This window comes from Urocampus carinirostris, chromosome 6 (assembly GCF_059441175.1).
Source record: "Urocampus carinirostris isolate Australia breed hairy pipefish chromosome 6, RoL_Ucar_1.0, whole genome shotgun sequence".
Taxonomy (NCBI): Eukaryota; Metazoa; Chordata; class Actinopteri; order Syngnathiformes; family Syngnathidae; genus Urocampus; species Urocampus carinirostris.
In genome coordinates this window covers 26042375-26064583 of record NC_142354.1, presented here as the reverse complement: position 1 = coordinate 26064583, position 22209 = coordinate 26042375, and the positions used below count along the sequence as shown (strand labels likewise).

The 22209-nt window shown below is 38.5% G+C and overlaps 1 protein-coding gene across 4 annotated transcripts in view; it reads right to left on the bottom strand.

Annotated features, from left to right (window-relative positions):
• Positions 1-367: 367 nt before the first annotated feature.
• arhgap46a (Rho GTPase activating protein 46a) overlaps positions 368-22209 on the bottom strand; it is a 60403-nt gene continuing 38561 nt past the window's right edge. For 3 of the 4 annotated variants that reach the window (XM_088338471.1, XM_088338467.1, XM_088338470.1), the window contains exons 3-10: positions 15982-17386; positions 12225-12879; positions 12001-12093; positions 7083-7156; positions 5667-5866; positions 3591-3682; positions 3351-3520; positions 368-2198 (exon numbers count right to left, since the gene is read on the bottom strand). In XM_088338471.1, the coding sequence (XP_088194597.1) occupies positions 2004-2198; positions 3351-3520; positions 3591-3682; positions 5667-5866; positions 7083-7156; positions 12001-12093; positions 12225-12879; positions 15982-17386 (2884 nt within the window). In that variant the 3' untranslated portion in view covers positions 368-2003. The remainder of the gene's footprint in view (positions 2199-3350; positions 3521-3590; positions 3683-5666; positions 5867-7082; positions 7157-12000; positions 12094-12224; positions 12880-15981; positions 17387-22209) is intronic. The other variant, XM_088338468.1, reaches the window with a different exon arrangement.

The window sequence follows — 22209 nt, the reverse complement described above, 5'->3', positions numbered from 1 at the left end:
AGTAGGGGTCGTTCTTCTGTAAAACGGCAATGTGAAATAAAAACGCCAGTGTGGAAAAAAATCCAAGTGTTTGATTTATAAATAAAACCATAAAAATTAGATTTAAAAACAACCATGATTTAAGTATGTTCATGAATTTAAAAAAATCATGAAATATTTTGGCATTTTAACAATCCCTGGTAGATATTTCATAACATATGACCATAATAATATAATTCTTACAATTGGTTGTTAAATGGTTTTATTTGAAAATGTTCATTGCTTTTTTTCTTTCGAAGAGGAAAAAAAAATGCATTTTGGCACCTTTGGAATTCCATGATCAGCAATGGCAATATAGATAAATTAGATTAAAAAAAAGATGCAAATAAATAATACAACGGAACAAAACTTTATTAATTCTTAAATGTTCTATACTCAAAAATGAGGTACACCATACAAACATAAACACGTCGAGTGATTTGAGTAAGTCCACTGTTTGGAAGTCAGGCGGTTACCACAGGAGAAAAATAAAATACACAAAGCTTTTGTCTTTGTTTTCTGCACACATCCTTCATTATTTGCATACATTGTTGATACTATTTATTTACACGCGGTATGTACAGTATGTCAAGTTAGAGCGAGCTCGACAGTTGAAATTTTGCATTCTTACTTAATAGTGTTCGACACAAGGACATGTTGAGTCTGCGGAGGGGGAAGTTATTGCATCTGATAACAGGTTTTGTCATTTTATAACACACAAATCACAAGTAGCAATCCTGCCCTATGTAGTAATAAATGGATAAATAAAAATGATATACCTCTAAATGTATGCCGTATTAATGAATGAATGAATGCATAAATAATTCAAGTCAACCTGCTTATATGACAAATGCAATTTAATCAATGCCTTTTTCCTTTCCTTTTGATATGTATTTTGACATGTGTTTTGTCTAGTGTTTTATAATGTCTTTTAACATTTATTACTTCATATTTATTTCAATATTGTGTCATATTGATTCCGAAATGTATTTTGTCTTTTATTTTGTATATTTTATCTCAACGAAATGTTAATTCAAATGAGCTCAGCCAGTATGACCCATCATCTCATTTGAATAACATTTTGATGTGACAGAATACATGACAAAATCAATACCAAAATGAATAAATGACAAAATACAAGACAAAAAAGGACAAAATACACAACAAAATGACAAGATTAATTTTGAAATAAATTGACAAATTCACATAATCAACACCAAAATATGTAAAAAAAAAAAAAAACAACGACACGACAAATTACAAAATACATGACAAAATGCTTAAATATAAGAATTAGATATATATCATATATAATGTTAGGTCAAATTTATGTGTTCATTTATTTTCATGGCATATATTTGTAGGTATTTATTTCTACAAACGGCAGGATTGGTACTCCATACACAAGAATATAGACAGAAGTCCGACTGAAATATTTGATATTGATCAAAATGATTAAATAAGTCATCTTCCACTTCACAAAGATGCATAGAGGAAATGCACATTTTTCATTGGCTGTCATAAATTATTGAGGAGTACTGAAAGTCTAACGTAAATACCCTCCCTGAAAATCTGCTTAACTCAGTTTTTACTTTCTAATGTACACACTATACTCAAAATCTTGTTTATTAAAGCAGTGATCAGATAAATGATGGAAAATATTTTTGCATTTTCAAAATAAATCCAACGCGCCATGCTGACGATCAAATGCACACGACCACACTCGAATGATGAAAACATATTTGTACATTCTGCATTTTACCTTGAAGTGAGCTTGTACACATGAAATTATTTTTGACATGAAAATGAGTCGCCATCCCATGCAATGGTTTAAAGCAACAATCACACACACAAAAAACAGAATTGCTCATTTAGGTTTTTTTTTGGCCTCACGCTAATTACTTGAACAGGTCAAGCCTCCATTGTCTGTTAACAAGGTCTCGTCCCCGTCTGCATCCAGTGTTTTCTACGTGGACATTTAGAGTCTACACTACTCCTTCGATAAGACTTGTATCCAGGTGAACGATGAGCATCCTCAGGAAGGACATTTCTTTGCGCGTGTTCTCAAAAATAATCCTCGGGTCGTCCGATTGGCACCGGAGGCAGTTGGGGGCCATCACCATGGCCAAGTTGTTCACGTCCATCTTGGTGATGGCCACGTTTGATGGCTGAGCGAAAACCTGCAGATACGCGGATGGAAAAGAGAAATGAAAAACCATGATCGTGATTATCTTTGAAGGCCTAATTGAGAATTTGACTTGCCCTTTGTTAAGTTTAAACTTTAGTGCAGTGGTTAGGCCAAGACACGAAAGGTCTCCTATTCTAGACCAGGTGCAAACATAAGTTGGCCTGGAGAGAGAGGGGCGCCACCAGGCTGTACTTGCCCAAGACACACCACAGGAAATGGTACCCCGACGACGCTATTGGTAAAGGGATCCAACCAACAAACCATTCAAATTATGGAGAGAAGACATCAATGGATTTTAAACTTGCAAAGGGAATCAGGGAGAGAAGACTTCAAATAAAAGAATTCAAATCAGTGTTTCTGACGGCCTACTCAGAGTCTCTTTGTTTTAATAAATCTTAAAGGTTACAAAAATAGATCAACCCTGAAGGGTGTGGGTATCAAAGAACGGCAACATGATTGGCTAATAGCGGTACCAATGACTCGGCCGAGGCTTGAACCACAACCTCCCAGTCTCGGGGCGGGCGCCATACCCCTAAGGCCACCGAGCGGGTACTACTAGAGAAATATTACAACAGAAATACTCAAACCATACTACAAAATGCTACTATGGAAATACTACAAAAACATTATAAATATTTCCATAGTAGTATTTCTGTAAAGTACTACAACACAAATACTACCAAAGGAATAATATACAGAAATACTACAAAAACACTACAAAATACAGTAATACTTTGATACAATTACTTTAGAAATATGAGTACAGTAATAAAAAAGAAATACCACAGAAATACTACAATGCTACTACAATGGAAATGTTACAAACTTAATACAAAACTGCTACTATGGATATACTTCAAAGAAAACTTTAAATAAATTCAACTACAGTAATACTCAAACTCTTTATATCAAATTAAGTGCTTAAAACAGGAACCTTATATATTATTCTGCTTTAATTGTGAGTGTTTCAAAACCAATTTGATGAAACTAATCGATTTAAAAACAAATATGAAGAAATATACCACGACTATCATAAATGGAAACAGACCCTTCGGTCAATTCTTTAGTAAACCAATTTTGGCCGTGACTGGAAAAGTGTGCCCAAGCCTTGGTCTAAATGGTAAAAATGTGTTTATAGTTTTACCTGTAGGAAGTTGATGAAGTAGAAGAGGACCAGCCTGTTGAGGTCAGGCAAGGACTGAACAACAGTGATGGCTGCAACCGGGTCATCGCAGTTGTTGACGCACTGCTTGTAGAAGTTCATGGGGATGAGTGGTTCCTCCAGCTCGCGATACCACAACTTCATCAGAGAGGCTGATGGAAACGTATTTAAATACATTAAACATGAAAAAAACATAATTGGGGAGGAAGATGTTCTCCTTACCAGGGACATTGGGGTCTGACAGGTTTTCAGGGATCCTCCACTGGTCAACCTGAAGCTTCAATGCGTTGACTTCGTCAATGTCTCCAGGAACACTGGCGTTGGAAACAAAAAACGTTCAGTTACAGTAAAAGGCCACGAGAGGGACCTCTTCATCCATCAGTAATGTTGCTCCCGTCTCTCTTTAAAACAAGTTAAAACAGAATTGACAATAGGCAAATATGACTAAAGAAGCCTTTTTGCTTTCATTTGAAATGTAATCATTTTTGTCTCAGTGACAACGCTTTTAACGGGTTTGTTTTCTTCAGTTACTTTGTTCTGATTTGTTGTTTTTAGAGGCGTTTGCTCTCTGGTACATCTTTTTTCTTCGATTTTTAGGAATTTTCCCTAATTTTCATGGAATTATTTACCAAACAAAGCGAAAAACAATACAGTACAGGCCTTCATTAATTTGAGAGTTGAAACAAATATGGTCGCTCTACAGTTAATCAAGTTTTATTTTGAAAGGGTTCCAGACACTGGGAGGTAAGGACCATTCAGATCAGGGGCCTCACAAGAGGTGTCCATGGGTGGGCAGTGCAGAAGAAAAAGAGGAAAAAGTAAGAAAATAGGAAAAAAATAAGGAAAAAGGAAAAAATTAAAAAATAAAAGGAAAGAAGAGAGTGAAAGAAGAAAAATAATAAAGCAAGAAAAAAATAAAAGCTGGGAAATCAAAAGTAGAAAAAAAATAAAGGAAAATTGAGAACAAAATTGTAAAAAAGTAGGAAAAATAAGAAATGCTAGGGGGAAAAAAGAAGAAAAAGACTAAAGGTTTTGGGGGGCCCTTTGTTCAGTATATTACTAATAATAATGTGATATTCTGTACTAAATAAATCAATGTCTTTAAAAAATCTTATACTCAATTATAATAACTTTTTTTTACTCTCCCGTGACTGTTAAGTCATTTAAACCTTTTTATACTGAGCATCTTTAAACTGGAATTCCTGCATGACACAACTTTTCAGCGCAACAACAAATAAACTATAAATACAACAATAAACTTTACATTTTAAAAAACGCTAATTGCAAAACACATCCCTGAAAAACACTGGAAACAGTGCTGTGCAAAACGTTTTGGGGCATTTGAAAGTTTTAAATATGGAGGGAATAAAAAAACTAAAATACCGAACAGTTAGTAAAATAATAAAACCGATCGAGAACAATGTGGAAAAAAACAAAACCAAAGAATAATTTGATTAAAAATAAGTTATCCCGGGCCATAAAAAAAATAAAAAGACAATATGTATATAGTAAGGCACAGCCCCAAAATAACAACGCCTAAAAATTTGTCTGACACAGAACTGTTAAAAGAAAAGAACGTAGGGGGAAAAAAAAAAATCAAGAAAACCCCCCCCCCGAAAAATAAAGAAAAAAACAAGGAGGGGAAAATATTCTGAAAAATAGAAAAAAAAATAATATAGGATTATACCCTCAAAATAGCAAAGCCTCTAAAATTTGCCTATAGCAGGACTAAAAAAAAAAAATCAGTGAGAAAAAAAAAAACATTGGAAAACAAAACAAAAAACTTGAGAAAAAAAGTTATGCTGGGGAAAAAATATTCAGAAAAACAGATTAAAAATCTAAAAAAAAAAAAAAATTGTGAATAATATGATTCGGGGGAAAAAAAGAAGAATATATAAAAAATACCCCCCAAATAACAAGACTTAGACTGTTTGAATATTGAAAAAAAAAGAAAAGAAAAAATTTCGAGTGAATGCAATACATTTACACAGATGTCAGGATAAACCACGAGCAACAGTTGTTAAACTGGAGGAACCCCATAAAATGAAACACACTCAAAAGCTTATACTCCACAAATGACGTAAACAACCACTACAGTTTGTCTTATTCAACAACATTTCTCATGACTTGCCTTCGACGGCTTTGATGCCAGAAGCTAAATAAGACCACACACGTTTGTTGATAAACACGGAACATACAATACGTAGACAAAAACGAGAGGAGATTTCTCTTGAAAATTCCCAAACCCTCCCCCTTCTCAAATTGAGGCCCGCCACCGGCTTTTAAGTGGGGTCTTACCGAAAGATGCCCTCGGTCTGAGCCCCGCCCAGAGCAAGAACATACTGGGAAAGTTGAACTTGGACCCAGGGTAATTTCCTGTCTGGGAACAGTTCGCTCTGCCGCTCCATGACTTCCTCCAAGGAGCTACCAAACAGGGAGGGGGTGATGATGGCCCGCCTACTGTGGTCTACCTCTTCTAAGGTGGGCTTACGTAGCCCCTGGCAAGCGACAAAACAAAAAAAGGACAGATTTATGACCAGACTGCATTAGGAACCGGTATGCAAATGATGGGGTTGTCTACAGTGGTACTTAGTCTACCTTATAACCCGGTGCGCCTGATATACTTTTTAAGGACTTTTAAAGCCAATTTTCTATATTTTTTCCCAGTATTATTAAGTATTTCGGTGTAAATCCTGTATTTTGCAGATTCACAAATATATCTCCAATTTACATATGCAATTTTATATACATAGGATTTTTTGATCTTGGGTAAATTGCAAATATATTCGTGGATCTGAGCAGTATGAATTAATAGCTCAAGGACAAATCTCTCCCAATATAAGTGTTTGGTAAAATGACAGTAATAAGTAGCTTACATTTTCAGTTACAGGAAGTTCTTCCCATTACAATTTCTCACTGGGAAATGCTACCTAAATTTTTGCACTGCCTATAATAAATGTCCATAATTGATACGTAATCCTTACAATAACACACATTTAATAGTGTCCTGTTTTTACCAAGCACCTGTCCTCTTGGACGCGACCCGTAGGGGGTGATGACGCTTCATAGGACAACATCATAAAACGTAATGCAAGCTGCCGTTGTTACCATTAATCATAAGGGGAGAAGAAATTCAATGCCCAAAACAAGCCTCTAGAGAGCAGTGTCTGCATCATTTGCAAGCAGCCTTGTTGTGAAAAATGGCAACAATTTCAAGCATGTGCAAATTCCCTAGTGACCCGAACGATAGTGGGATGTTTAGACGTGTTTCTAAGGGATGGGCAGGGCACCTGTATGATACGGCAGGGGTAAACCAGTGAAAGCTGGCAGGCCCTGCTGTTGAACAGAAGAATGTGTTGTGTCACCCTGACCCGACACAACTGCTTTCTTGTGTCCCGTTTCATCCGGAGGGACGAAAGCATGACCAACTTGTGTGCTGAGGTGCTTAACTTGTTTGGGTGTTTGGGGATTTAGGTTGGCCATGGTCAATGTTTTTGTGTTTTTTTTTTTTCCTTTTTTTTTTTTTTTTTGTGTATGTCTTTGTTTTGCTGTCGGTCACCTCTCTCAAGGGATATGACCAGGGTAGATAGAAAGATATTATATAGTTAAACCCCGGTGGACCGCCGTAATTTAAGTAATTTTCACTGGTAACTTCTATTTTCTAGTGACAAAAAAATACAAATGAAAATCAAGAGTAGTCCGTCTTTTGTTTACCTTTTTTCCTCCAGTGATGGCCACCTTTTGCAGCTTTCGATAGCAGAACTTTGCATAGGTGCTGACAGGAAGGCCTGTAAACAAAATCCAGACTTAAATATCCAAATGCATCTTAATCCACCATAACCTTCGCATATAGAGGAGCAAAGACATTTAAAAGCATGTTCTCCCAAGTAAGACATTGTGTAATTTCACCCGCAAAGTGGTTAAAAGAGGCCTAGAGTGGAAACAGGAGACGTGTTGACAATGTGATTGTAGCATATGGGGATTAGAGGAGGCCTGGCTGAAATGTCAGGTAGGGAGAAGATTTACAGCAGGTGAACAAAAGCTTTCCAAGAGGGATACGCCTACAAAGCCAAAGTTCAGGTGATGCATCAGAGTAAACTAAAGGTGTACAAACGTTTTTCTTGCCAAATAAAAACATTTAAAAAGGTACAATGGCCACTTTTTATTTACTTCTATTAAATGTAAAATCACACAAAAATAAATCTTTAGTTTTTAAACAGAAACCCAAAAAGCTTTATAACCTCAAAATGTTTAAAAGTGAGGTCTAAGTTGAATGGCCATAACCAATTGACGATCGGGTCTATAATTAGGAGGCAATTGAAGCAAGGAAACCTTCGAGGGCATTGAAAACCCTTTTAAGTGGAAATGTTAAATTCAGTTTCATTTTATTTCTGACATCTCTCTCAGCATCCACCTGCTACTCCACCAGGTAGAGTCATGTCACACCAAATGTAAATAAAATTGATTTTTTCCTTTACATGTACATGTACATTTATTTATAATGTCATTTTATCAAATACATGTAAATTACACAAGTAGTACTTCCAATGTATTATTTTGGTATGTTTTGCTTTTAACTGGGGTATCGGGAATTAGGAAGGCATTAGCTTATTACCATCGGTTTCCATCACCACTTCAGAACGGATTAATGTCGTATGCTGGGGGTCGTCTGCATATCAAAAACTGTAAACAGTTAATTCGCAACGTAGAATACATTTGTTTAGGAGCGAGTATGATTCCTAATTTGCTGCGAGTTGCTGAAAAGACTGACGGGCTGCAAACTGCCAAGGTCCACAAGTTGGACAACCGTGGCATATTCACATATGCCAAACACACGCGCCTCACAGCTACTGTAAAGCTTGAACTGATTCCAGCACGTTTTCTTTTTTTGGATTCAGTGCAGACTTCTAGACAGTCCACCCTTCAGGGGGGGAAAGTATCAGAATTCCGTACGCTTGTTGCCAAAAAGTCAAAACCTTGACTTTCCTGGGTCAGGATGTAGCCACATCGTATCGGTTTCAGTTTTTCCACAAACGGCACCTGAACTAGACACTTGCTGATGCAGAGTGTAGCCGACATGTTCAGACATGTACTTTTCGTCAAATCCCTACCAGATTTATAGCAAACAGGTGACTCTCCCACGCTACGCTCCCCAAAGCGGCGCTAATGTGACTCACCCGTTCGATAGTAATTTTGTCTAGCGTGTCGGGATGGTTCGGCTGATCTTTAAGGGAATAAGTAAGACAGAAACTCAAAACATGCAGAAACCTGTGTTGCTGTGAATAAGAGGCGAAACCAGCTGATGTTCTATATTGAACAGGAGCTCCACAAAACCTAAGAGTGACGTCATCAATGTGCCAAGTCTCATTGTGGCACGATCAATTAAGGATGAGCATTTGCGTTTTAAACCTTGAGTACAGTAATTAATCGGAGCTTATTTCACTTAAAAGGGAGAGCATAAGTCAAGTCATGTTTATTTGTGACACCTTTAATCTCAAGCAGTCTCTAAGGGCTGCACAGACCACAGATTATTGCAAACTACAGACTATTATTACACAATCCCCCTGATCTAAAACCTACATAAGGGCAAGGAAAAACTCAAAAACTGCGCTAGGAAGGAAGTAAAAATTAAAAAATTCGTACGGATTTATAAACTATTTTACGCGACGCAACCTTTCGACTTGTTTCATTATATTACAGCCTCAGTCAGTATGTTCATGATGCACGTACTTGTACGTGCATTTATTAGATGTATTCGGATGAATTCTTTTTTCATCCTTTTCTGTGTTCGGGTCGACGTTTGGACTTTACAAAAAAAAAAAAAAAAAAAAAAGTTAAAAAAAACGTGGGGATTACTGACCTCACAATCCAGCACTTACTCCACCCTCCAATCCTCCTACTAATGTGTTCCGCCCCGATCAGCTTTGCTCAAAGATAAAAACGGCATTAAGGCTCGATGGAAAAAAATACAAGGGCTTTTTTAACTCACTTTGGCATTGTTAACACATAATAACAAGCAAAAATATCTAACTCACGACTTTTTTTTTTTTAAAAAAGATTTCTCAAATGTTGTTCCCCACCTTTAAATTCCAAGAAGAATAAAAATATAACATTTCAAAAGAAAAAAAGACAGAAAAATATTTAGAATCAACAAAGGAGGGAGCTGTACAGAAAAATGTTAAAATTATTTAATAGTTCAAGAAAGAATGTAATCAGTAGTTTTTTTTTGTTTTTGTTTGTTTTTTTAAAGGTAACTGCTCATCCCTGAACAGCGGTGTGCCTTTACACCAAAAGACAACGGCGACCAGATGATGAAGGAGCTGTACACGAGTCATATCAGGAAACTTCCTTGCTACTGGTAACCTTGAAACCAGTAGTATGCGTTTTTCGTAAGGGAGCAAAACCCAAACCCAAAGAAACCGCCAAAGGATGGGCACCACCAGACTGTACTTGCCCAAGACAGGAAGCGGTGCTCCGATTGTTAAGGGATCCGTGAACTATGGCAACTGTGATAAAGATAGAATGTAGAGGAATTCGAATGTGCACTGTACTACAAGTACTAGGCAACTCCAACATACAGCTTGAGCTCAAATTAATTTACGGAACCTTTGAATAGAGCGTGGCACGCCGGTTTGGTTTCGTCTGGCAGTTGTTTACGACACCGTGTATAAGCCACGCGAAAACAATACGACCCCCTGTTCAGACATTCCCGGACCAAGAATGTTTTCCACAAATGTTCCATCAATAGAGATCATTATATCATTTTTAGCACGCAGATATTTCTTCTTGCGGTCTAAATAAGAATTCTTCATGACTTCAGGCCGACGACAAGAGGACCGTGTGTGAGTCACTGGAGTATAATGTGAAAAGCTACTGCAGTCCTGCAATGACATCATCGCCACAGCTGCTGGTGTGGGTTCCTCAAATGGGGCCACGTGCTCATGATGGGGCCAAGACCACTGATGTGATTCACAGAACGGGCCGCTGAGACTGAACAGATCTTTGGAAATTCTCATCCTAGCTAGTAAGATCTTCTGCGAAAGTCATTTATCAGGTATGCGCATAGAGTACATGACCATGGCCTCATCTGACAAAACACGTCCAGCACTATTTTCCGTCCCACTTTCCCCAAACGTTTCGGCGCTAAAGCAAACTTTTTAGATTCGCATATTTGTCATTTTTGCCACGAAGTTTCACTTTTAATTTACATACAGTGCTTGAATTATTTTTTGTCATGCACCCCTAGGAGGAAAAAAAACACTCACACCTTCAGAACCGAGAGCACACACTGTCAATGAGAGCGCCACTGCTCCCTAATGTAGTGGAGGTGTAACTGCAATTTATTCTAAAAAACACAATTTTAGAGAAGTCCATGGAGGGCACGCACCACATTTTGAGAAGGGCTGATCTACTGCAAGACATTATCATTTTGATATTTTATAATATTTGAACTAGAGCAGCTGAATTAATTATTGTGCCTGAAATACTTACTGTGAAACGTGTTTAGACTATAAAGGGGGCGGGGCAAAGATAAGCCCCATCTTTTTCCAATCAGCACTTTTTCCTTTGTTTGTCTCAATTGTTTTATTAGGTGGTTGGTTTTGTAACCTTGTATTTGAATAATCGGAGGGGGGAAAACATTTAATCAATCAGTGTTTCGAAGACCCTTTTTAAGCCAAGTCACACATTTTTTTCACAAGAAATTCTAGAGGCACACCATCTGTAGAAAATATTATTAACAAAATGTTATTATCATTTGCAGTTTGAATTTTTATCTACTGCCCCTATGGGATAAATCATTCTGGTGTCCAATTTTGTATTTTAGTATATTTTCCAGTCATATGAGAAAAATGAAAAGAAGCCAAACTCAAAAACATATTTAAAGAAATTATAATCATAGTTTTTTAATCAAGTAAGAACAATAATACATATAGCAAATTATTTGCCTGCAAAAAGATTTTGTTCTTCAGGGTTTGTTTTTCGGAGCGTCGTCTTTATCTGTAAAAACCTCTAAAAAGAAATATTTTCCTTTTTTTTTAAATTCTACAATGAAACATGTTCAAGTTCTTCAACAAAAGAACTATAGTCATTAAAAAATACATCAGTGGTGCAGCGATAGCTGAAACGCATCTTGAAACAAAATTTGTTACTAAATTTACTAACAAAATGATGTACAACTTTCTATCTTAAGTTTCCCCAAAAAAGAGTTGACATAGTAAAATGACACTTAAAATGTTGTGCCATTCAAATTGTGATCTGAAAAGTAATCTTCAACCAAATTGATTTCCTGTACTATCTCCTGAGAAGATCCTTATAAAAATAGCTGCTGCGACCTCCCGACACTGAAGGAATAGTGTTTATTATTCCGCTAAACACTGGAAGACAACACAGATACACAAAGACGCCGCACTCCAAGCAAATAATTAACAATTTGTTGTAGAAAATTAGATGAATTTGGAGAATTTCCCTTGGCACAAAGTACACACTGGGTGAGAAAACACTTCTGTAGAGTAGTTATTTGGATACGTTTCCAGTCGGCTATAAGAGCCGAAAAAAACCCTTTGGGAGTCATTCTAATGAACAAAAATAATGCCTCAGAAAAACCCTTGGTGGTAAATTAAATCAAAATTACCTTCTTCATCATCTGTGTTCTGTTTCCGTTTTTTCCTTGATTTCGAGTTCTTCTTTAATTTCAGTTCTTGTTGTTCCAAGATGAACTGAGTCACTGTAGATAAAGAAATACATGAAATTGGCACGTATGAGAAGTGAAATGTTATTTTGATCTTTTTTTAAGTTAAAAAGGGAGAATAAAAAACGTATTTCGGAAACTTTGGTAGGCATAAAACGGTGACGCACCCTGCTGCTCAGTCTGAGACTCACATTTCTTGTCGCTGGTGGGCTCGGTGTGTCTCTGGATGTAGCCCTCCAGGTAACATCGGAACTTGGGCGAGGGGGCGAAGAAAGCCAAACTGACTGCCATTAGTTCCCAACCCGCCGCCAAGCTTCTGGGGCTTGCATTAGCCGTGGTTTGCCTCACCAGTTGCACGTAAAGCTCATCCCGCAGACCTTGCAAGTCCCAACATTTGGTTACAATAAGAAGGGCGCAGTGCCGACGGTCCAGACGAGAAGGTCTGTCCCCCATGTAGGCCTGTACCAGCTTGAACATCTCACAAGCTTCTTTCCTGACCGCGCGGTTACTGGTGACAAGCATTGGCTTTTTGATGGAGCCTCGGTTCCAAGAGAGCATGTTGGCGATGGAGACTCTGCGCCGGAACAGGCCTTGGGTATGCATGTTGAGGTGTTTGCTGGCCCAGTCCTCTATGCCTACATCTGGAGGTGGTGGCTGTTGAAGATTGGCATAGGAAAACTGGTAGGAAGAATCTGCTGGTTTGGCTCCTTCGGATCCTTCTCTGGTGTCATGGTTGGCAGGTCTGTGCGGGCCGAGGGAGGCACTGCGTCCGTCCACTGGGTCTTTCTTTTCTAATTGAGCCTGGAGTTCAAGGGTGCTCACCTGTAGTTGATATGAATCATAATTTTTATATCATAATATTCACAAGATTCTGCACGATTAGACATTGAGTGAGAGACTACTGTCCCTTTGCTTTAGGGCAGTGGTCGGGAACCTTTTCTGTACCACGCACTGGTTTAATGTCTGAGTATATTCTCGTAGTCCGGCCCAATAATAATATTAGTAATAATAATGATAACTGTAATAATGAGCCTAAATTCACTTTGTAATCCCTAAATCACTAAATATCTGGATGACATAGAAAAAAAGCATTAGTAGATTTTATCACATCATCACACTATTTTTACTAATGCCACCATGTGGTTTTGGCTGAATTTCCTTTACAATGTGTGGGAGTAAAAAAGTGTGATGAGATCAAATCTGATGCCTTTTCCTTTGTCGTCTATAATCCTGGTTGACTTGAGTTTTTTTGGTTTTGCAAATAAATACTGTAAAGGCAAAACAAACAAAAAAAAATTCGAATTATTTTCTGTGCAGTCATGTAACAAATGACTGACGGCCCGATACCGGTCCGTGGCCCGGTGATTGCTGACGAATGGTCCGGACAATGGGGATCTTAAACTATTTCAAATAATAAACCTTCCACAAAACAAATTTTACAAAGACAGTTTTCTTAACTGAAAATGTGCATGGTGTGCTTTTGCAAACAACAACAATCAACAAACAACAATAAACGACCAAATAAAGATATAACGCTACGGTAAGACTCATAGCTTGTGCAAAAAGAAAACAAAATAATAAAAATTAGTAACTACTGATGAAATGCATTTTTAATTCAGGAAAATATTCCCCTCGATTAAAGGGACATTCAAAATATTTCACAGCCATTCCCTTTGGTAGTAACAACAGTTGTAGTTTAGCCTACTGATAAGTTTATTCTCTTTCTAATATTGGCCAACTGCAATGAAGAAAGCACAGAGTGCCTGTTCACAATTTTGAACATTATTTCTCACTGTTGTTCGTTGTTTTGACTATTAAGAACGGTTTGTCACTATTGACAAATCCTGTTGACGTTCTTTGATTGTAAGAATCAACCTTAAGTGCGGATCTGCTTTTGTAACCTAGGAGATTTGATAAAAAGAAAGGGCTCAGGGAGAGCTTTGAGAACAGGTTGAATTGCTTTGACCACTTTTCCCTGTTGTCCTAGCAAGTTCAAAATCCATACACGTCTTCTCTCCTTATTTTGAGTGTCTACTACACTTTAAACTCATCACCTACTCTGCAGAGCCAATGCTTAAAAATATTACCTATTTTGCATTGTAATTCTGTTGAAAATAGCATTTGAAAATTTGACCATTATCAGAGCAGCAGGTGTCGTGACAAGAGTATTTGTAAATTCTCCTAGAGCTCTCAATGGAATGGGCAAATGGCCAGAACTACACTCTATGATCCCTTGAGTGAGGTTTAAGACATTCTGTAAGAACTGGCCAAAAAGGTGAAGCTAGTGATCGAGACAAATTGGATCCAGGCAAGGACAACATAAAATGAGTGACGGGAACATAATTTCAATATTATTGGAATATGATGATCAGTCTTTTTATTTTAAATTTTGAAGTCACGCCAGATCTCAAATTTCTATTTAAATTTAACTGGAACACTTGTGTTGGTTTGTAACCTTACAACTGATTAAACTTGGATAAGGCACAAAAGCTGGTCACAGCTATTAAAAACAAATGTGTAATTTATTGCTAAATGGAAATGCCTTACATTTAAATGTCTTCAGCGAACAAGGTCACCGGCAAAGCCTGACAGCAAAAAGAGTGGAACAGTATCACATTCATCAATCTTGTAACTAGTGAGCCATTACACTACAACGCTTGCATGTGTTTGCTTGAGTGAGCGATTCGCCAGCAGGTCTGAGTAATATTCCAGAACAAACTTAATATTGCCTGGTTCGGTTTGTCCAAAACGGCTTGAGAGCACCATTTCTCTTCTACCTTATCCCTGCCAAGCCTGGAGCATATGGAGCTCAGTGTCCCTCCTTCCTGAGGAAAAGAGGGCATGTCCTGAATCTGCGCTTTGGCATTAGCCCCAGATGCCCAAGCATGGAACTGGCATACAAGTATAAAGAACCTACAGAGCGGGACCAGATGGAGGATAGCAGGTAAGGCTGGGCCAACAGCCATTTTGGTCTATAGAGGCCACCCTGCCAATCCAGGACATATTTGGAGGGGTTTATAAAGTATGACACCCTTTTTACTTTGGCATACTGGGACATTTTGTCTAAAAAAGTCTAACAATTAATTTCTACACAATAACACAATTTAAAAAAAACATGTTGGTTTTAACGTTGGTTTCCAATATTCTCTAAATATTTCCCTAAATACCACGAGGAACGCTAAAGCAGATTGTTCAGTATCTCGGTACAGGACTTCTTTTAGTTAAGTTTTTTCATCACAGCGATAAACTATGCAACAAGTTAACCACAGACAAAAATTATATCTCAGGGCTCAAATAATTTATTTCCAAAGTCAATATTAGGTTGAAAATCCACCAGGAATGTGCCAATATGATGTGAGGGAATTCCGGGCTAACACACAAGTATTGTTGTTTAATTTTGAAATGGGGGGTTTATGTTAATTATAAGTTTTCGATTCTAAAGAACTTAACCAAGAACAGAAGTTTTAAATTACCAATTACAACAGTTTAAAAGCTCCACATCGCTCCAAACCTATGGGTAAAGTACTGTATTTTACGCACTATAAGGCGCACCTAAAAGCTTTTAATTTTTCTCTAAACCTAAGCCTTATAATACGGTGCGCCTTATATATGGATCAATGTTGAGTCGCAACAAGTCTAGCATTTAAGGTAAGCAGCCGCCAACTCGATTTCCCCCTGTAAAAGATGTAGTGCAGTGCATGCTGGGATATATATACTGGCGTTTCATTTCCTAAACTATGTGTCAATCATCATTCTCCCTGTCCTCCTTGTAAGTTCAAAATCCATTGATGTCTTCTCTCTTTATTTTGAGTGTATACCAAAAGATTAATGGTATCTATATATGATTGCATTGACATTGAGTCCTTTAAAAATAAACTGAAAATATGAAATCCAAGAGAAGAGACAAGTTTGGGTTTGACTTACCTGGGAGGGTGGTCCTGGCGTCTCGGGTGATGACAGGCTGGTCTGGCTGGTAATGCTCATTTCTAAGGTGTCGACTTTTTCATACGTCCTTTTCTGTCTTCCTGGTATCTCTTGAGGGATCACAGCAGCATGACTTGCCTTACTCAGTGAACGCGAAGCTCCGGTGATATCCTCTCGGGATGAGCACCTTCCAGCCGGCAAACCCACAGCTCCCCCTCCTCCGTACCACCTCAGTGAATCTACAGGGGAGCGTGTCCGGGCTACTATAGACCTTTCACCTACTTCCTGTTCTGACCCAACTCTCACCTCCCTCATGGTATTGGACCGACTTACTACTTCCCTCATTTCGGCCATCAGCCTCTCGTTGAGGGCACACAACTCCCCACTGCTGCCTACTGACCCGGGCCTGCCTCCTGCAACTCCACCGGCTCCCATCCTCCTCCGACTCTTTCTTCTCAAACTCGGAGAGGGCCCAGTGGAGTAGCCTGAATCTTGATAGTTGGCGGTTGCCTGCGGTGTGGTGGAGGTGAAATCCTGGGAAGCTTGGCTGCTCTGCCGACTGTGCCGTGCCTCCATGGCACGCTGCACCGTGGCCTCCAAGACTCGCCAGCTTTGCTTCTTTTCCAGTGAGCTCGGCCCTGGAGCGGCTGCTTCCCTTTCCCGCAACTGGCCTCGAACTTGCGGTAAAGAGTGAGGCTGGGTTGGGAGAATGTCCTGCCGGGATGTCGGAGAGGGGGTGCGTATAGAAACAGGGGAGCCAGACAGGAGCTGCTTGGGGTCAACATTGATCATATGTTTGATGCATTCCAGACCAGCTGGGCTATAGTCAGAGGCAGAAGGGTTTCTTCTGTGCCTGGAACCTTGATAAGATGGACCTGGGTGCTGGAGAAGTTTTGGTTTCTGGAGACTATGCGAAGGAGTCAAGCGAGACTGCCCGTTAAAAAGGTGGGCGCCTTCAACCTCCATGTCTGTTGGGGGTTCATCATAAATTGGACAATCTCTAACTGGCTCATCATATATTGGGGCACTGCAAGCATACTGGGGGGAGACTGGGCGTGGTGTGCTGGTTTGTGACCTTTGAAGGCGTGGACTAGGTGTATTACTGTCTGATGTCACTAAACAAAAGCTGCCATTACTGGCTTTTCTCAAATGATGGCTCTGTCGTGGGTCAGCTGCTGTTTTGCCACATGGGGCAGTCTTATATCCATGAGTGGAGCCTAAACATCCTCCCTGAGCCTTCATGTTGGATGGCGGTTGTGTGAATGTGTTGGTTTTGTTGTGTGCACTCTGCTGGATGAGTTGCTGTTGTGAAGTTGGGCTTGGCTGGTTTCTACTCATGCTGTTCACTTTGACCAACATAGCCGCCTTGGAACCAGGAGTAGGTTGCCATCTTTGAGGGACATCCCTGAGGGAAAGAAAGGTGCCAAAAACGATTAGTATCAAAGAGCCACTGCAATCTAAGGATGGGCAATAAATTAAACGTATTTGGTTAATTCACCATTTTAAACATTGTCAATTAAAAAAAAAAAATCGATATAAATTGTGAAAAAGGAGCTCAAAGTATTTCTAAATGACCTAGGTTGGTGATTTCAAGTGATTGCCTAAACCCTTTGCACAAGATCCTTTGTTTAATCAAAATTACTTTAACTATTGGTTAAGTTTATTGTTTGGTCAAAAATTTAGAATAATTAATTGTAACCCAGGATGTATAGTAAAAATGAAGATTTTATTTTTGGGCACTTAACCCAAAACTATTGTGTTCAACATTGTCATAATGCACCAAGTATGCTAATGGATGTTCAGTTGTTCCGTTTTGAATAGGAATTTGAAAGACCTATACAGAATTTGGAACTTTTTTACTCTCTCCCCAACATCTCAAGGCTTGTGTCATGATTGCAGCCTCGGTCATCTTGAATGAAAGTACGTAATTTCCTTAGAAGCGCTTGACTAAATCTTTCTTGGGCTTTGGGTCACCTTGTAGAAGCTAACTTATAGAGAAGGCCTCTCTTACACTCACCATTTTCTTGCTACATTAACAAATAGAAACAAAAGAAAACCAGCAGGGACGGGCATGACGTCACTCACCAGAATCCTCCCACCCCCATTCCTCCTACCTAAATCAATCCGGCCCGAACAGCTTTGCAAAAAGATAAACGCAAATAGGCACAGTGGAAAAAAAAATCAAAAGGCTCTTTGAACTCCGTTGGGCATCGTTAACACATATTTAATAGAGAAAATATTTAGATTTCGATTTTTTTTAAGGACACCTCAAGCAATTCACCCCACCTTTAAGGATGGCTAATAATTTGAAAAAAACATCCCAAATTATAAAGTGAAATAAAAAGTGCGAAACACAGTTTTAGAGTGAGCCAATTGCAGGGATTTAAGAAAGGACAACAATTGATGAAAACTGCTACTTTATTGCTTGTATAAATGACTTATGAAATTAGACAACATGAAAAGAGTTGTTTTAAAAAATATATATAATTGTAGTAGCTTTCAGGTCAAAAGACTTTTACAAGGGCCAAAGGTTAATTCTTTTTTGGGTTGAACAGCTGAGCCAACTCCAAGCAATCTGGCATCAATCTGGTCATACTACTCTTGTCTGCTCCCTTTGTGCATCTCTAGTATCAGAAATACATCCAACAACATCCTCTTAAACCATTTCCACCACTCAATTCAGATTGTGATAAAACTGGCCAGGCACAAGAAAAATATGAGATGGAGCATCCATACAAGAGCACACATACTCCTAAAGGTCATAAGTGGAACACACACTTACCTTAATACTCGGCACTCAACGCTGACCTGAATTAATTAGATTCAAGTTGATCACCTCCTGTTGTGTTAATCCAAGCGTAACTAACAGTTATAGAATCAGGGCAAACTCAACTACTTCTCCCTTTTTCAAGAATGCTAAGAATCATTTGAGAAATGGGTCATAGCGGCAGGAAGAAGACGCAAAAGGAGGAGGGAATAAGGCCACTTGAACCCCCCTACTTTTCCCAACATCTCCGGAACAATGCTCGAACAATTCCCCTGTGGTCTAAAGTCGAACGGCAAACTTCCTCTTGGGCTAGAACTACCCTTCTACGTCACTCTCTCGCGCCCCCCTGGTTGAGTCATACCACTTGGGCCGCTTGATTGGCTCTGGTCTTCAAACGGTTGCACAGAATCAAAGTTTAAACGCTGCCCATAAACAGCTGGGTCGGTGCCACCTGGCACCTCACCAAGAAAGCAACGGCTGCAGGGACGACACACGGGCCCGGGCCCTGCAGACTTCGTATGAGACGATTTACGGCCTAATATACAACAGGACGCAGACACGCGTGAAAACAAGACGCTCTAACGGGATTCAATTTGAATCACCACTGTTTGTTTGCGCCAAGTACGTGTGACATTGTGTGGTAATATAGGAACTGTTAGGTGACAGCTGTGACCTTGAGAAGTACCGTTTGCACGCTTTGAAGCGTAATCGGGGTTTTTGGTCATGTCGAGTTGTTTGAGGCGTAACAAACTGGCAGACGAGTTAACACACAATTGAAAGCTAACTGCATTGTGCCTGAGTAACTCGTTTGAAGTACATCAAAGATCTTCTGATGGACCATAACAAGACAGACCTCACACATGAAAACCATAAGAAGAAAATCCCAAACTAAACTTATTGAAAGAAATTTGAGTTTCTGGTGTTCAAACAAAGACTGAGAGTAACAAGCTGGGCATGATCAGAGTTAGTTAGATGATTAATTATATTTTGAAATGATATGTTTTGTAGTTTGAAGGTCCTACAAATTAGTTAGTTTCTATGCACATTTAACACGAGGCAAACCACCCCCTTACCCAAGGACATCTGAGTGGCCCACGTAAGTGGTTCTGAAAATACCTGACCAGTGATGGATTACTGCAATTTTCTCAGAAATTTGATTAACAACTGGCATTATAAATTACCGGTCAAATGATCAGTGAAATTATATAATGTAAATACATGATCAATTCTTCCAAAATTCCTTTTCAAATTAGCCTACAATTTATGTGAATGTAAATCACTCAGTGTCCTTACAAGAGGCTGGTGTTTAAGTGGTTGACTGAGCTTATTTTAACCCCAATCCTAATAATGACGACCTTGTAATAACATAGTAACAACGTGGTAATAGCATGATATGTTATTTTAGAAATGCATCTCAACCTCATGGTTCTCGCAATAACACGTAGCTCTCAGCTTCAAAAAGGTTTATGACCCTGATTTGGAAATCTCATTCTCTCAGTTTTGTTCACCTTCAATTTTCCTGTCAGATGAAACATCTGCATATCTCTGATCTTGACCAAACCTTCACAAACTACAGCATGAGTTCTGATCTGTATTGGTATCCAGTAGCAGGTTTTTACTTGAATTAATTGCATCTTGTCCAAGTTTTTGTGACATTCTTGACATTACATTAAGCAAACTTTACATTCCCCTTTTGGACAAAGTGATTCAAACCCAACAAAAGCCAACATTACAACATAAACAATATGTGAGTGGGCAATATGGTCAGCAAATTAGTAGACTCGAGTTGAAAAGAATGAATGCTGAGCCGACTCACACAAAAATAACAATAATAGCTGCTGGAAAGAATTCTAATTGACATCTGTGGCAAGATCAACATGACCGTAAAATCGAAGAAATTCCCGAGAAATAAATAATTGCTTTTTCTGTCCATTGTTAAAGAACTTCATCGTTGATGAGAAAACTTCAAGAATCGTTATTTAGCATTGGCAGTTTGCTGTATTAGTCATCAAGTCTAGTCATAGGCTCTTTTTAAAAAAAAAATATATATATTGTTTTCTATTGTGCAAAAGACAACAAAGGTAAAAACATTTATGTGTTTGGGGACATCAATCATGGCCTATCATTTTCGATATCCAATCTTTATTGTGGGGTAGTGGTGGCCTTAGTTTTCCTTTTATCCATCCATTTTTCACATTTGCCCTTGAATTGGAAAATACAATATAGGTGTCCTCTTCATGACAAATAAATCCTCCACAATGGACACCCAGTGCCCCTTGGTGGGGAGCTGTTGTTTGTATCAGTCTTATATGCAGGCAATACACAAAGAGGTAACTGCAGGAGAGAGAGTGGGAAAGGTGAGATGGCACAACATTCATTTGGACAGGTAACTTAAAATTAGTTTTACCTGGTTATTTCAGTATGAGAAATTATTTTCCCCCCATTTTCCACTTATTGAAACATAAATATTTTGTTTGTTTGTTTGTACATGATTCAAATTGAATCGTTTCTTCCGGCGCCGTCACGAATGGCAGCCACTCCAGCAGCTCCCGTGTTATTTTCGATTGTTCTCGATTGTTTGTTATGCTGCTGGAAATGTGAATTTCCCTTCGGGGATGAACAAAGTATCTATCTATCTATCTATCTATTACTTTTTCGCTTGCTGTCAGAAGAACTTTTACCAGGTACTCGTCCTTTATCTTTAATATTTATCCTGATAAATTCCCTGAAAAGAGCACCTTGAATGTGTTGGGTATCACATAGCCCACACCATCATTTCTCCCAGTAGTCTTGTATTATTTGCCTAAGCCAAAATATATGTATGTAATTGCCGTCTACCTCTCGACATGCTTTCCAGAATAGTTGCTCAACTCCCAAAAATTATTTTCTAATTTTGGGGGTAATAAAGAATCTGACCACGTCCTTCCAATTGAATAATACTCAAATCATGGAGCTGGGGGATGTGCACTGCGTTTTACAAATATCCCCCCCAATCGTCTTCTGTTATCTTTTACTACAAGTCATTTTACCATTGTCCTTTAATATAGAGTGACAAATGCCCACTACATGTCATCAAATATTCATAGGTATCCAAACTTGCTTTAAAACATTTTCCCTTTAAAAAATGTTTCAAAAGTGGTAATAACCGCATATCCAATCACTGATTTTACTTATCAAATTATTTTAGCTGTTTGTAGGTAACAAAAATAGTTGCTGTTATGCATTAGGGTCATTGATGGCACACAAACTCAGAAATGCATTTCCCAATAATCTTATTACATATTCCTATTGTACTGTTGGTTATTGTTCCCAACTGGTTATTAAAGTTTTGAACATTTTTTATGTCATTAGGTTAATTAGTCTATTAAGGCCAATGACTAACTCAATTAACAGCTTTGCTAAGCATTTTGAACTACAATCAAAATCAGAACCTGCACATTTAAACAACTTTGAGGTCCGCT